Raw genomic sequence first — 13,358 nt, 5'->3', positions numbered from 1 at the left:
GGGAGTGTCAGCTGTCGGCGACAGCTGACTTCCCGGTGCACACTATCGCCGACAGTGTGCACCGGGAAAAACTCAGTAACTGCACGTCCTCGTGCGGGAAGTAACCTCTCGCGAGGACGGACGGTTACGTCCTGGTGCGGATAGGGGTTAAGGGGTTAACATATACTTGCGTCATAGCCGGAAAGGGATGGTATGGAGCGGGCTCATGAGCTAAAACCACTACATGCTACGTGGGTGTAGCATAGGGGTTAACATATACTTGCGTCATAGCCGGAAAGGGATGGTATGGAGCGGGCTCATGAGCTAAAACCACTACATGCTACGTGGGTGTCGGCTTTATAATACAGCCGACACATCAATCTATTGTGTGGGATCCTGCTAGTTTAACCCCTTAGATGCCATGGTCAATAGCGACCGCACTAGACAAAGCCGTTAGAGAGTGGCGGCCCCCACCAATGTCCCATCGCCACCCTCATTCGATGCGATTGCAGGGTGCTGATCGTTTTCATGTCATCCTGGGGGCCTAATGAAGGTCTGCAATCCTTGTACTCCTATTAAGCCCTGCCACCAGCAGGGCTTAATAGTCGCCTGTCAGAAACACAATCTACTGCTATAGTATTGCAGTTTTATTGCGCACGTGATAAAAAGATCGCTGGTTCAAGTACCCAAGGGGAACTAATTTTAAAAAAACAAACGAAAAAAAACTTGATTAAAAACAAAATTTCAAGTTAGAAATTTTCCCTCTAAAGGAATAAATATATATATATATATATATACACAATTGGTATCGCCCCATTTGTCAAAGTCTGAAATATTACAATATATAATTTTTCAAGCCGCATGGTGAATGCCATAAAAAAAAACACGAATCCCTGTAGAATTGATTTCGCTCATCTTTACGCCTTACTTCTGTGTAATATCCATGTTGCTGCTGCTTCTAAGGGTGTGTTACAAAGCGGATTGGGAAGCAGAATGTTCATTTCCTTGTGTGCGGTGTATAGGAGACATTATACCAGTTAGGCTCCGACTCAAGCTCAGGTAAAACGGAGTATCAGAGAGCGAGCCTGCAGAGGGAAAAAGTGCTAAAAAAAAATGCAGGGCACAAGTCCTATAATTACCAGAAAGTGTTATTCCTCGTGTACACACATGACACTCTGAGAAGTTAATAATGAGCGCATGAGATACTATACAGCCTGGCAACATTCTATAGTAAAAAAGTGCCTGCTCTGGTTAATAATTCAAGGAGAACAGCAGCTGCATAAAAAAAAAAAGGAAAACCCATTAATTAGTTGTGTTAATTTCCTCAAAGCTTTCTAATGGAAAATATTTCAGAAAGCAAGAGAAGCACAAACCGAAAATGCATATTTATAAAAATAAATATATTTTTAGAAATCTTGAAAGGATGTACATGAATTATTTATCTGTTAACAGCCATTGTATCTAGCCCTTTATGAAGCTGTGTCGTCAGTTACTGTAACTCCTAATACTCAGTAGTTACTGGCTCTCATCTACACTACATTATTTTAATACATGTTAGGCTCTGTTCACACCAGGGCCGGGCCCCCCCCCCCTGTAAACTTCTCCCCTAAGTGACCCAACAATGCAGTACTAGCAGTCAGGGGCGTCATTAAGGTCTTAAAATGTTGGGAAATAGCCCCAATAAATGTCGTCGTCCCCCCCCCCCCCCCCCCCCAAGAAAGTGTGTGTGTGTGTGTATAGGAGACAGCATATCTACGACCCTATAAACTATGGATAGGATTAGATACAGTGGTTCAGCAGACCGTATCACACATGATTAGATATAGGGCCCAGCTCGCTGACATTGCAGATCCAGCGCTGGACCCAGGAAAGGTAAGAATAATAATTGTTTTGCTTCTTTGTGTGTTACTAATTATTTTTGTGTGTTTGTGTTATTTTACAGGTTCGGTCGTTGGACACTGTCGGATTCGAGGACTACTTCAATAACAGCATTTTTTTATTCTCAATAAAAATTGTATGGGCTTTTATTTCAATAAAATATTTTTTCTATGTCCCTGTATATTTTTAAACTTTATTGTTACCACCTTAGTAATAGCTGCTCTCTGATTGACAACGTCCATTACTAAGGCGGGGCTTAATGTTATGCCGCTGCAGAAACTAACACCCCCATTATTACCCCGGTACCCACCACCACCAGGTGTACTGGGAAGAGCCGGGTACAAACCAGTACCCAACTATCTGTAGTGATGGTCGGGCACTGGGGCGGCCGCAGGCTGGTAGTAGTAGGCTGGAGAAGGCCAAAAACCATGGCCCTTCCCACCCTGGTAATGCTAGGGTGCTGCTGCTGCTTTGTTTTATCTGGCTGGTCATAAAAATTAGGAGGGGACCCCACATCAGTCTTTCCAATTTTTATTTATTTTTTTAAATGAAGTGGGTTTTTCATGACCAGCCAGATACAATAAAGCTGCAGCAGGCTATCATTACCGGGGGGACGACGACGCTGTTTCTAGCCTTTCCCAGCCTGATAATACCAGCCCGCAGCCGCCCCAGGATCCGACCATCACTACAGATGGTCAAGTACTGGATCGTTCCCGGCACCCCTAGTGGCTTTGGGTACCAGGGTAATAATGGGGGTTACACACTACTACACCGGATAACACTAAGCTCCGCCTTCGGAATGGACGCTGTGAATCAGTCGGCGGCCATTACTAAGGAGGTAGTAATAAAGTTTAAAAAAAACAACACTGACATAGAAAAATTATTTTATTGAAATAAAAAAAACCCACACAACCCTCATTAACCATTTTATTGATGATAAAATAAAAAGCCGTCGGCGAAGTAGTCCTCGAATCCGACGTAGTCCAATGACCGAACCTGTAAAAAACCACAAACACAAAAAAAACGTTTAACACATGTGGTAGGCTTAGATACAGGGCCCATGTGTGATACTGTCTGATGGGCCCTGTATATAAGCCTACCACATGGTAGGCTTATATACAGGGCCCCAGCAGACAGTAATCGTATACCGTATAAGATTACTGTCTGCTGGGGCCCTGTATCTAAGCATCTTTTTTTTAATCAGTTCAATTTTATTCAACAAACTTCACATTTTTACAGGTCATTGTACTTTCTCATACAGTGTATAAGCCAATTTCCACAGACCCAATTATTTATGTCCAACCAAACATTCCCTTCCCCCCAACTCCCCCTTGTATCCCCCCAGCCGGTCTTCTCGATACCACTTTTTCAATCCTATCTCCTTCTCTTCCCCTTTTCCATTCCCCATCTTACGCCTGCTCTCCGTATGTACCCCACCATCAGTAGCCCTATACCTGAACGTGTGACCGTAGTGTCATTAGCTCCGCAGAAGCATACCCAGATTGATCAATCCACCTAGCCCATTGTTTTTCAAACTTGCCCTTGGACCCCCTCTTGGAGTATATCCTATATTCCATCAGAACCTGTGAGTTAAGTGCCCCTATGATTTCTTGTGTTGAGGTTGGCTCCGCATCCAGCCAGTGCTTTGCTATTCCTTTCCTAACTTGATATAGTATTTTAGCGATTGCCAAACCTGACATCCTATCCCCCTCCAAATCCCCAACATACCCTAGCAGCATTACCACAGGATCCCATGGAATCTGTACCTCAAACACTCTCCCCACTAGCTCCAATATTTCCGTCCACAGAATCCCCAACCTCCCGCATGTCCAGAACATATGGAGGATGTCTGCTTTTTCCTCCGGGCACCTAGGGCACTTGGCATCTGCTCTTAATCCCATTTGTTTCAGCACCCACGGGGTCCTATACACCCTATGTATCAGAAACAACTGCGATCTTCGTTGTGCTACATTAATGGACAAAGTACATGTTGCTGCCAATACAGCCTCCCAGTGGTCTGTCGGAATAGGCCCCACATCCCTCTCCCATATAGCTTTCACTGGTGCCATAGGATCCCCCAGATGTTCCACCAATAACCTGCGATAAACCAATGAAATTAATCCTTTTGACGTTACTGCTTTTGCAATATGTTCCAACACTCCCGTGGCATGTATTGTCATGTCTACACTGGCTGCTTGTGTCTGCACAGCGTGCCGAATCTGCAGGTACTGATAGAACATGCGGGAGTCCAGCTGAAACCCCTCCCTTATTTGCTGAAAGGGTTTGAGTATGCCTCCCTCGTACAACTGACTCAATCGTATTATACCTTGCTGCTCCCACCCCTGCATCCCTTCCAATTTACCCAATTCCCCCAGATAAGCATTCCTCCAGAGTGGTGTGTATTTCGTGCACTCTCCTATCCCCAGCAATTGCTTGCACTGCCACCACACTTTGTGTATGAGAAGCAGAGTGGGTCTGGTACTCGCCATCCGTTTATAGCTGTGCGCTTCCAGTCCTGCCAACGGGTTCTCCCCCCCCCCCCAGATATGATAGGATGCGCGCACTGGACCCCCATGTCTCTTCCTGCTCCCACCCCCAGAAATGCTGACATTGGGCAGCTAAATAATACACCCAAGCATTGGGCACCGCCAGGCCCCCCTCCTCTTTAGGCAATTGTAGTTTCTCCAGTTTAATCCTGGGTACCCCCTTCTTCCATACTAGGTCCCTAAAAAGGTTGTGCAACCTCCTAAACCAATATTTGGGGATCCATACCGGGGAGTTATGTAGGACATACAGCACCTGGGGCATAAGGATCATTTTAATCAGATTCGTCCTACCCAGAGCCGATAGCGGTAACTTATTCCACGCCTCTACTTTGGCTTTTATCGTTGTTAACAGTGGCATTACATTAAGGGACATATAATCCTGTGCTTTCGCCGTCACCCTAACCCCCAAATACTTAAACTCCGTGACCACCGGTATCTCCACCTCCTCCTCCCCAATCTGGATAACCCCCGGGTCCATGAGCATTAGAGCCGATTTTGACCAATTAATGAGCAATCCCGAATATTTCCCAAACCGCTTAATTAGGGCCATCACTAACGGTAGTGTGCGCTCGGTATCCGCCATGAATAGCAGCATATCATCTGCGTATAATGCAATTCGTTCCTCCAACCCCCCATATCTCAACCCCTGAATATGTTCATGTTGTCTCACTGCGCACGCCAATGGTTCCACCGCCAACGCGAACAACAATGGAGATAATGGACATCCCTGACGCGTTCCCCGCTCCAGCGCGAACCGATCCGATAGCACCCCATTCACCCTTATCTTTGCTGTCGGGGCTACGTATAACAACTTTACCCATTTTATGAAATTAGGGCCAAATCCCATTTTCTCCAGAACTAACCACAAATATTTCCATTCCACGCAATCGAATGCTTTAGCCGCGTCTAGAGACAGAATGGCTCTCCCCCCATGATTATCCGGCAGAACTTGTAAATTCAAGAACAGCCGTCTCAGATTCACCGCCGTTGATTTGGATGGCATAAAGCCGGCCTGATCTCCATGTACCACCCCAGCCACTACCTTAGCTAGTCGAAGCGGCAATACTTTTGCTATGATTTTAATATCCGCCGTCAATAGAGAAACTGGTCTATAGGAGCCCGGGAGCTGGGGATCTTTCCCCTCTTTAGGCAGAACTACTATAGTTGCTTCGTACATTGTTTCCGGGAGCCGCCCTCTATCAAAACTATCCAAAAGAGTGGCCAGTAACTGCGGTGTGAGTTCTTCCCCATATTCCTTAAAAACTTCCACCGGAAGACCATCCGGCCCCGGCGCCTTTTCACTGGCTAGTATCCCTATGGCTGCCTGGAGCTCCTCCAGAGATATGGGCTCCTCCAATGTCCCTCTCTCCTCCCCTCCCAGCCTGGGAAGGTCGATCTCCCCTATATACTCTTCCAGCTGTTGAGGTGTGTGCTCTGCCCTAGAGGCATACAATTCTGAGTAAAACTGCTGAAAAACTTTCAAAATCTGTCCGGTATCCGTCTCCGACTTCCCCCCCTCCCCCCTAATAGTGTGTATGTAATTGTTCTCCCTCTGAGCCTGCACCATCCTTTACAGTAACCGTCCAGTGGTTTCCCCCTCCTCATAATATTGGCGTTTTTAAAAACCTCCTTTTGTTATCTGCCCTCTCCAACTGATGCTGTTTTAACAACCGCTGCGCCTCCACCCAATGCTTCAGTGTGTCTGGTGTGTTATCTGCTATATGTAGCCTTTCTGTCTCTGTTACCCTTTCCAACAACGCTTCCCCTAATTGTCTAGACCGTGTTTTTACTGCCAAAATGTGCTGGATGAACACCCCTCTCAGCCACGCCTTCATCGCGTCCCACAGTATCCCTTGCGGTACCGTTCCCGAGTTGAATTGAAAGTATTCCTTTATGAGGTCTAAAATTTGTTTATGATCTATCAACTTCAGCCAAAAGGCATTGAGTTTCCAGCACCCTTGCCCCCGCCCTGTCCTCCCCTCCATCTCTACCTTCATTAACAAAGGAGAATGATCCGATAAAGCTCTTTGTAAGTATTCTATCCGGGCTACAAAGGGTACCGCTGCCGGTGAGCACAAGATTAGGTCTAGCCTGGATAAAGACTGATACGTGGAAGACGCACAAGAATACTGAAACCTATTTGGATGTTTATCCCTCCATATGTCCCGCCAACCCATTTCAGCCACAAGATGGCCAAACGCTGTTAAACCTCCCCCTGTCATGCCGAATTTATCCATATTAGTATTCAATACCGCGTTAAAATCCCCCATCACTAGTAACGGCACCTCCGGGAATCTAGCCAGTTCCTCCACCACTTTCTTGATACATCCGCTAGAAAATGGAGGGGGGACATACAACACCACCAACACACAATTCCAATGATACAGTGTACCCCCACATACCGCCCCTCCCCATCCTGGAAGGAGTCGTGACATATAAATGGCACCGCCCTATGTATGAGAAGACTCACCCCCCTTGAATATGTAGTATGGTAAGAATGAAAACTATGGCCTACCCAGGCCCTATGCATCATGGAGACTGAATCCCTAGTCATATGTGTCTCCTGTAGTCCTATCACCCTCGACTCCTGCTTCCTAACAAAATCAAATACCGCCTGCCGTTTTCTGGCTTCCCGCAAGCCCCGTACATTCCAGGACAAACAATTAAGTGATCCCATCATCCCTCAACATATCCCAACACATCCTTTCCTGTTCTCGTAATTTTACATATCCGACCGGCTGGGTCCTCTTTCCCTCCCTCCCCTCCCCCCCTGTAACCTCCCCCGTAAACCTACCCCTTTCCAAGGGTTGGGGCGACAGAACGTATCTGCCATTACCCATAACAAGCGTCGGCAGGTCAACTCCGCCCACCGTACATTCAACAATACCATAACTCGCTATTCACGTTTCCCGCGTAACTGACCATCCCTCCCGCTGCCTTTTCCTTGCAAATAAACAACCATCCCTTCAACATATCGGTACCCCTCAATGTCCATAAACACATTCCTCCGCTTCCGGTCTTCCGCGTTCACCGCAACCATGTCCTCCAACTCCAAGTCCAAACATGACCAGGAACCCTCAATGCCATATCTTGCAATTTTCTACGACACCTGGTTCAGTCCCGCATCCCCAGCCTCCTTTTGTCAGCCGGTCTGTTCCGGATCAACGCCGTCCCTCTGCCTCCGCCGGTCTCAGCTGACTTTCATGGCTATCCAACCATCTAACCGCTTCTCTCGGTGTCTCGAAAAAGGAAGTTGTGCCCAGCGCCACCACTCTCAGACGGGCAGGATACATCATTGAATATTGCACTTGTAACGCCCTTTGGCGTCTCTTTATATCCATAAACTGTGATCTTTTCCGTTGTACTTCCATAGAGAAATCCGGGAAGAAGGACACTTTCACCCCATTAAAGGAGATGTCTTGACGTTCTCTAGCTTTCCTCAGGATCTTGTCCCTATCTTTGTAATGTAAAATCTTTATCAGCACCGGTCTCGGCGGCCTTCCCGGAGGGCCGGGTCTGGTCGGCACCCTGTGCGCTCACTCCACCGCAAATAAAGGGGTCAATTCCTCTCTGCCAAATGTGTCTATCAGCCACTTTTCAAAGAAATCATCCGGATTTGCTCCCTCCACTCTTTCTGGAACCCCCACTAGGCGAACGTTATTCCGTCTCAGCCGATTTTCCATGTCATCTGTCTTAGCCAGCAATGTCGCCACTGCCTGCGAGTGTGCTTGTACATCCTGCTTTATGTGAGGAATCGCATCCTCCATGTCTGAGACTCTCCCCTCCACGGCAGTGGTGCGTTCCGCTACTTTTTGCAGGTCGTTCCTGAGCAGCAAAATGTCCTCCTTCAATCCACCCATCTGGCTTGCTAAGGTATTAAGGACCATAGAATTTTGCTTCACCGCTGCCAAAATGTCTTTTAAGGAGGGTTCCTCCTTCCTTGCTCCACTTTTCCCTCCAGCGCCTGGCTGATCCTGCATGGCGCCGCTCATCTCCTCCTCCTCCTCACTTCTCATGTCCCCCGCCAAAGGAGAATACCTGGATCCATAAGATGAACCTCCAGCTGCCTGATCTCCAGCCAACTTTCGCTGCTGTGCAGCCACCCCCCCTGCTCTCGGCGTGCGGGCGAACCTCTCTAGCTTCTCCACTACTTCCTGCCGGAGGCCTCTATTGCGGCCCTCCTTCTCCTCGGCGCCATCTTGAGCGCGGGACCCGGGACTCGCTGGCGGCGACTTCTGCTTCTTTGAGCGCGTCATTATGGACGGGCACTCGTGCTCCTCCACCTCTAGACTCTGGTAGGACCCTGGGGAAGCTGTTTTCCCCGAATTTTACAGGATATATGGACCTTACAGGATGAATACAGCAGGAGCTCCGGTCACACACGTCCTCTCACATTCACCGCTAGGCCACGCCCCCCTGTATCTAAGCATCTTAATCCCATGGTAAGATTACTGTCTGCTGGAGCCTTGTATCTAAGCCTACCATGTGTTAGGCTTAGATACGGGCTCCAATAGACAGTATCACATATGGGCCCTGTATCTAATCTTACCATGTGGTTACATAAGATGCTTAGATACAGGGCCCCAGCAAACAGTAATTTTATACTGTATAAGATTAGTGTCTGCTGGGGCCCTGTATATAAGCCTACTGTGTGGTAGGCTTATATACAGGGCCCTTCAGGCAGGATCACACATGGGCCCTGTATCTAAGCCTACCATGTGATTGGCTTAGATACAGGGCCCAGCAAACCGCATCACACAATCTGTGATCCTGTCTCATGGGCCCTCTAAGCCTTCTACATCGTAGGCTTAAAGAGGTTGTCCAGTCCATAAACATTGATGGCCTATCCTCAGGATAGACCATCAATAGCTGATGGGTCGGGGTCCGAATCCCGGGACCACCCCCCGCCAAACCGCTGTTTTGAAGGGGCCCCGGCGCTCGTACGAGAGCTGCTTCCCCTTAATTTCCCTCACATGCTCACACTGAGTCGCCGACACAGATTCACAGTGTGAGCAAGTGACCGGAATGAAGGGGAAGCAGCTCTCGTACGAGCGCTGCGGCCCCTTCAAAACACCTGATTGGCGGGGTCCCGGGAGTGGGACCCCGACCTATCCGCTTCAGCAGACGTGGATATTAATCCAAGGCCCTGTTCACACAGAGTACTTTGACGAGCTTTTTAGAGCGGAAACCGCTCCGCAAAACTCGTCAATAACCGGCCGAAAATGCCTCCCATTGATTTCAATGGGAGGCGGGGGCGGTTTTCTCCTGCGAGCGGTAAAACCGCCTCGTTGGAGAAAGAAGGGACATGCCCTATCTTCGCGCGTTTACGCCTCTGACCTCCCATTGACACCAATGGAAGGCAGAGAAGCGTATTTCGCTGAGTTTTTTGCTCGTAGCACTCAATGGGCGCTAGCGAAAAACGTGGCGCAAATCACAGCAAACACCGTGCAGGAAGGACAAAATCTGCCTCAAAATCCCAAACAGAATTTTCCTCCTGCAAAAAACGCCGTGTGAACCAGGCCTTACCCTTCTGTTCAGCCGCAGCGGAGGTCCTGTCCTGACTCTATCCAGGGTCAGGATGTTGTGCGCGGCGCATAGCGTTGTGACATCATGCACAGTGCTGTGACGTCAGGATCTCCGCTGCGCTCTGGAACCAGGCGGGTAAGTACGGTCAGTTAATATAGTAGCTTTTTATTCATGTGGTGCGGGGGGCGGTGGGCCCCCCTGGCTTCGGAGCCCAGTCGCAATTGTGACCTCTGCGACCTCTATAGCTACGCCACTGACCTATACTTTTCTTAAGTTCAGGGTGATAGCTCTGATGCCAGATAGATGCCCGGGTGTGGTGCAATATATGGCACTTTGGTCACTTTGTCTAGTTTTATTGCACACTATAATTTCAAGGCCAAAAGGTTGTTTTGTTTTTTTATCAATATGAATAGCCTAGTAGACTAGGGAATTCCAATAATAAAAATAAATAAATTGCAAACCGTGTGGTATGTATGTATTTTTTTAACATTGGAGCCCATAAATGCGGTATGCCACTGTATGTCTACGTTTTTATGACTTTGTCGACTGATGCATTAAACGGATGCCTAACAGTGGCATCCATCACCCATAGGCTATAGTGTTGCCCGGTTAATGGATATGTCATGAAAAGGATTGAAAGTTCATGATGTATCTGTTTAATGGATAAATTATAACCCATGACGTATACATTGGGAGCTTTTACCTGTGTATATGTCAAATGACCACCATCATGATTTTTGCATATTAGTTGTCTAATTAGAAGTATTGTTTGTCTCTCACCACAGATAATGATTTATCTCATTGACAAAGTGCTACCAGACAGTTACTTTGTCAATAATCTGCGAGCGCTGTCAGTGGATATGGCTGTGTTTAGGGATCTCTTGAGAATGAAGCTGCCAGATCTATCTCACCATTTGGATGTACTTCAGAGAACTGCAAATAGAGAAAGTGGAGGTATGTTTATTAACCCCTTAAGGACATTTTATTTCTATTTTGGCCTTCTGGAGTGATTTTTTTTCCATCAACACAATTCATGAGAGAGTGTATAAAGTTTTTTTTATTTTTCCATCAACAATGGTGTTTGTTAGTGTTTTTTAGTTTTTTTTTGTAGCTGTAGTTTTTATTGTTACCATTTTGGGTACATATAATTTATTAGTTAACTTTTATAAATAAATTCAAATTATTGGGGGGGGGGGGATTAGAAAAAAACACCATGCATTAATGCGTTCTTTTCGTTTTTTAGGTTGGTACAATTACAACGATCGTTTTTGTTTTAAATAAAACATTTTTGTGTTGCCACATTTGAAGACCCTCAAGTCTATTATTTTTCCATCATTGTAGATGATGCCACACCGCCTCCCTGTAGATGATGCCACACCGCCTCCCTGTAGATGATGCCACACCGCCTCCCTGTAGATGATGCCACACATACTCACCGATGCAGCGTTGTCGTCTTCAGGGGAGGCCTCTCGTCTTCACGGGATCTGCGGCGACGCGATGACACATACTCACCGATGCAGTGCCGACTTCTCCTGGTCTGGTCGCCTTCGCAGAACCCGTGAGACTAGCGAACAGACCAGGAGAAGTCTGCGCTGAATCGGTGAATGTGTCTCATCGAGCCGCCGATAGCCAGCAAGTGAACTAGAATTTCCCTTGCAAATCCCCATGCCACAGATCCGTTTTTAACGGTTGTTACATGTATTGACAGCCGTTAAAAACTGATCCATTGACTTCTATGGGGCCCGTCAGGCCGTTAAAACGGGCAAAAATAGGACACCTCCTATTTTGTGATGGCCATTATTCACGGGCCGTTAAAAAAACAGCTGTGTGAATACACTATAGAACATTGTTCTCAAAACGGCCGTTAGAAAAACGTTTGTCACACAGCCCTTTTTCATGGTCATGTGAATGTAGCCTTAGGCCTTTCCCCAGGCTTTAAGTACCTGGCTGCCATGGTAGGCCATTGGCACCCTGCGATTTGTATTGTGGTGCGCTGATGGGCTTACAGAGGGAGCGTTGACTGCAGGGTCAAGAGGGTTAAACTCCCGGTATTTAATTGATCTCTGATCCCGGCAGTTGCGGAAGGATCCTGGCTGTATATCTCACTTGTGCTTCTGACACTGATCTCGGGGGTACATTGGCAGTATACATGAGATCATTGTGACGATTAAAGAGCAGTAACTAGTAATCTGCTGTGACCAGTAGATTAGTCACATAATGTAAAACCCATCTTTTATATATTTATTAAAGATACTTTGTCAATAACTCCCCTCTGTGATATTCATACGTCCTAATTGGGCACATGGGTAGGGGTTTGTTATTGTTACGAAAACCTCTTTTAAGGTGTACTAGAGTATTCATTTAATATATAATGTCTTCCTTTCACTTCACAAGCTAAATAATGTGTGTGTTTTTGTTTCAGGTGGTTATGAACCCCCTCTCACTAATGTATTTACTATGCAGTGGTTCTTGACTCTGTTTGCAACCTGTCTTCCAAACCACACTGTACTTAAAATTTGGGACTCTGTGTTCTTTGAGGGGTCTGAGATCATTCTAAGAGTAGCACTGGCCATTTGGGCAAAGCTGGGAGAGTAAGTTTGTTTGGTTTTTTTTTTCGTTTTTTTTATTTAAAAAATTATATATAATTTCATGTTGATGGTAATGCTGTTTGCTTTAGATGTCTATTTGCCTTACACGTTGAACATTTACTATGCAGTGGCTATTAAGGTTATTAATTATCTATCACTATATCCTGTTGAGATTGTACCTCAATTGCCACTATGCAAAGACTATGCCCTGTGTAAACAATGCAGCTGCCGTTAAATAATATCCTTGCAGTTACATTACAGCATTGTCAATTACCTCTGGCACTGCATGTATATCCTCTGTATGCACAGACGTACATATGGTACCATAGCCGATGGATGATGTGGTCATGTGTTTACGTCGCATGGCTAAATGGACATGATTCACAAGGACGACACGGCACGTGACACTGCACTCGTGAAGACAACCACCTTCTGTCATAGACATGACATATAATTGATCTACGCACAAATTATATACCATAGACCAAGTTACACATTTCATTATAATCCAGGGAGTTTTTTAAAATTCTGCTGATTTGAGAGCTGATATTGCCCAGCATTCTTTGTTTTTCTCACTGCCTGCACAGACTGTTTTTTTCCCGTTTTTAATGCATGTTTTATTTCTTTCTTTTGCGTATTTATGGATATTCATTAGTGGCATTACATGAGATTGAAAAGGATTCTGTTTTGTTACAGACAGATTGAATGTTGCCAAAATGCAGATGAATTCTACAGTACAATGGGAAGAGTGACCCAGGAAATGCTTGAAGACAACATAATAGACCGCAATGAGTTGATGCAGGTTATATGCAAATTATGATTTTCTAGGCTACACATTTGT

General features: G+C 46.3%; 1 protein-coding gene across 5 annotated transcripts in view; it reads left to right on the top strand.

Annotated features, from left to right (window-relative positions):
* Nucleotides 1-13,358, top strand: part of TBC1D30 (TBC1 domain family member 30) — a 123,839-nt gene that overhangs the window by 97,935 nt on the left and 12,546 nt on the right. For all 5 annotated transcript variants that reach the window (XM_075856890.1, XM_075856891.1, XM_075856893.1 and 2 more), the window contains 3 exons: nt 10,715-10,883; nt 12,352-12,520; nt 13,214-13,319. In XM_075856890.1, coding sequence (XP_075713005.1) covers nt 10,715-10,883; nt 12,352-12,520; nt 13,214-13,319 — 444 coding nt within the window. The remainder of the gene's footprint in view (nt 1-10,714; nt 10,884-12,351; nt 12,521-13,213; nt 13,320-13,358) is intronic.

The sequence above is a fragment of the Rhinoderma darwinii genome, chromosome 3 (genome assembly GCF_050947455.1).
Source record: "Rhinoderma darwinii isolate aRhiDar2 chromosome 3, aRhiDar2.hap1, whole genome shotgun sequence".
In the NCBI taxonomy this organism is placed as follows: Eukaryota; Metazoa; Chordata; class Amphibia; order Anura; family Rhinodermatidae; genus Rhinoderma; species Rhinoderma darwinii.
The sequence above is the reverse complement of the archived record's forward strand: the minus strand, read 5'-3'. Positions and strand labels throughout refer to the sequence as shown.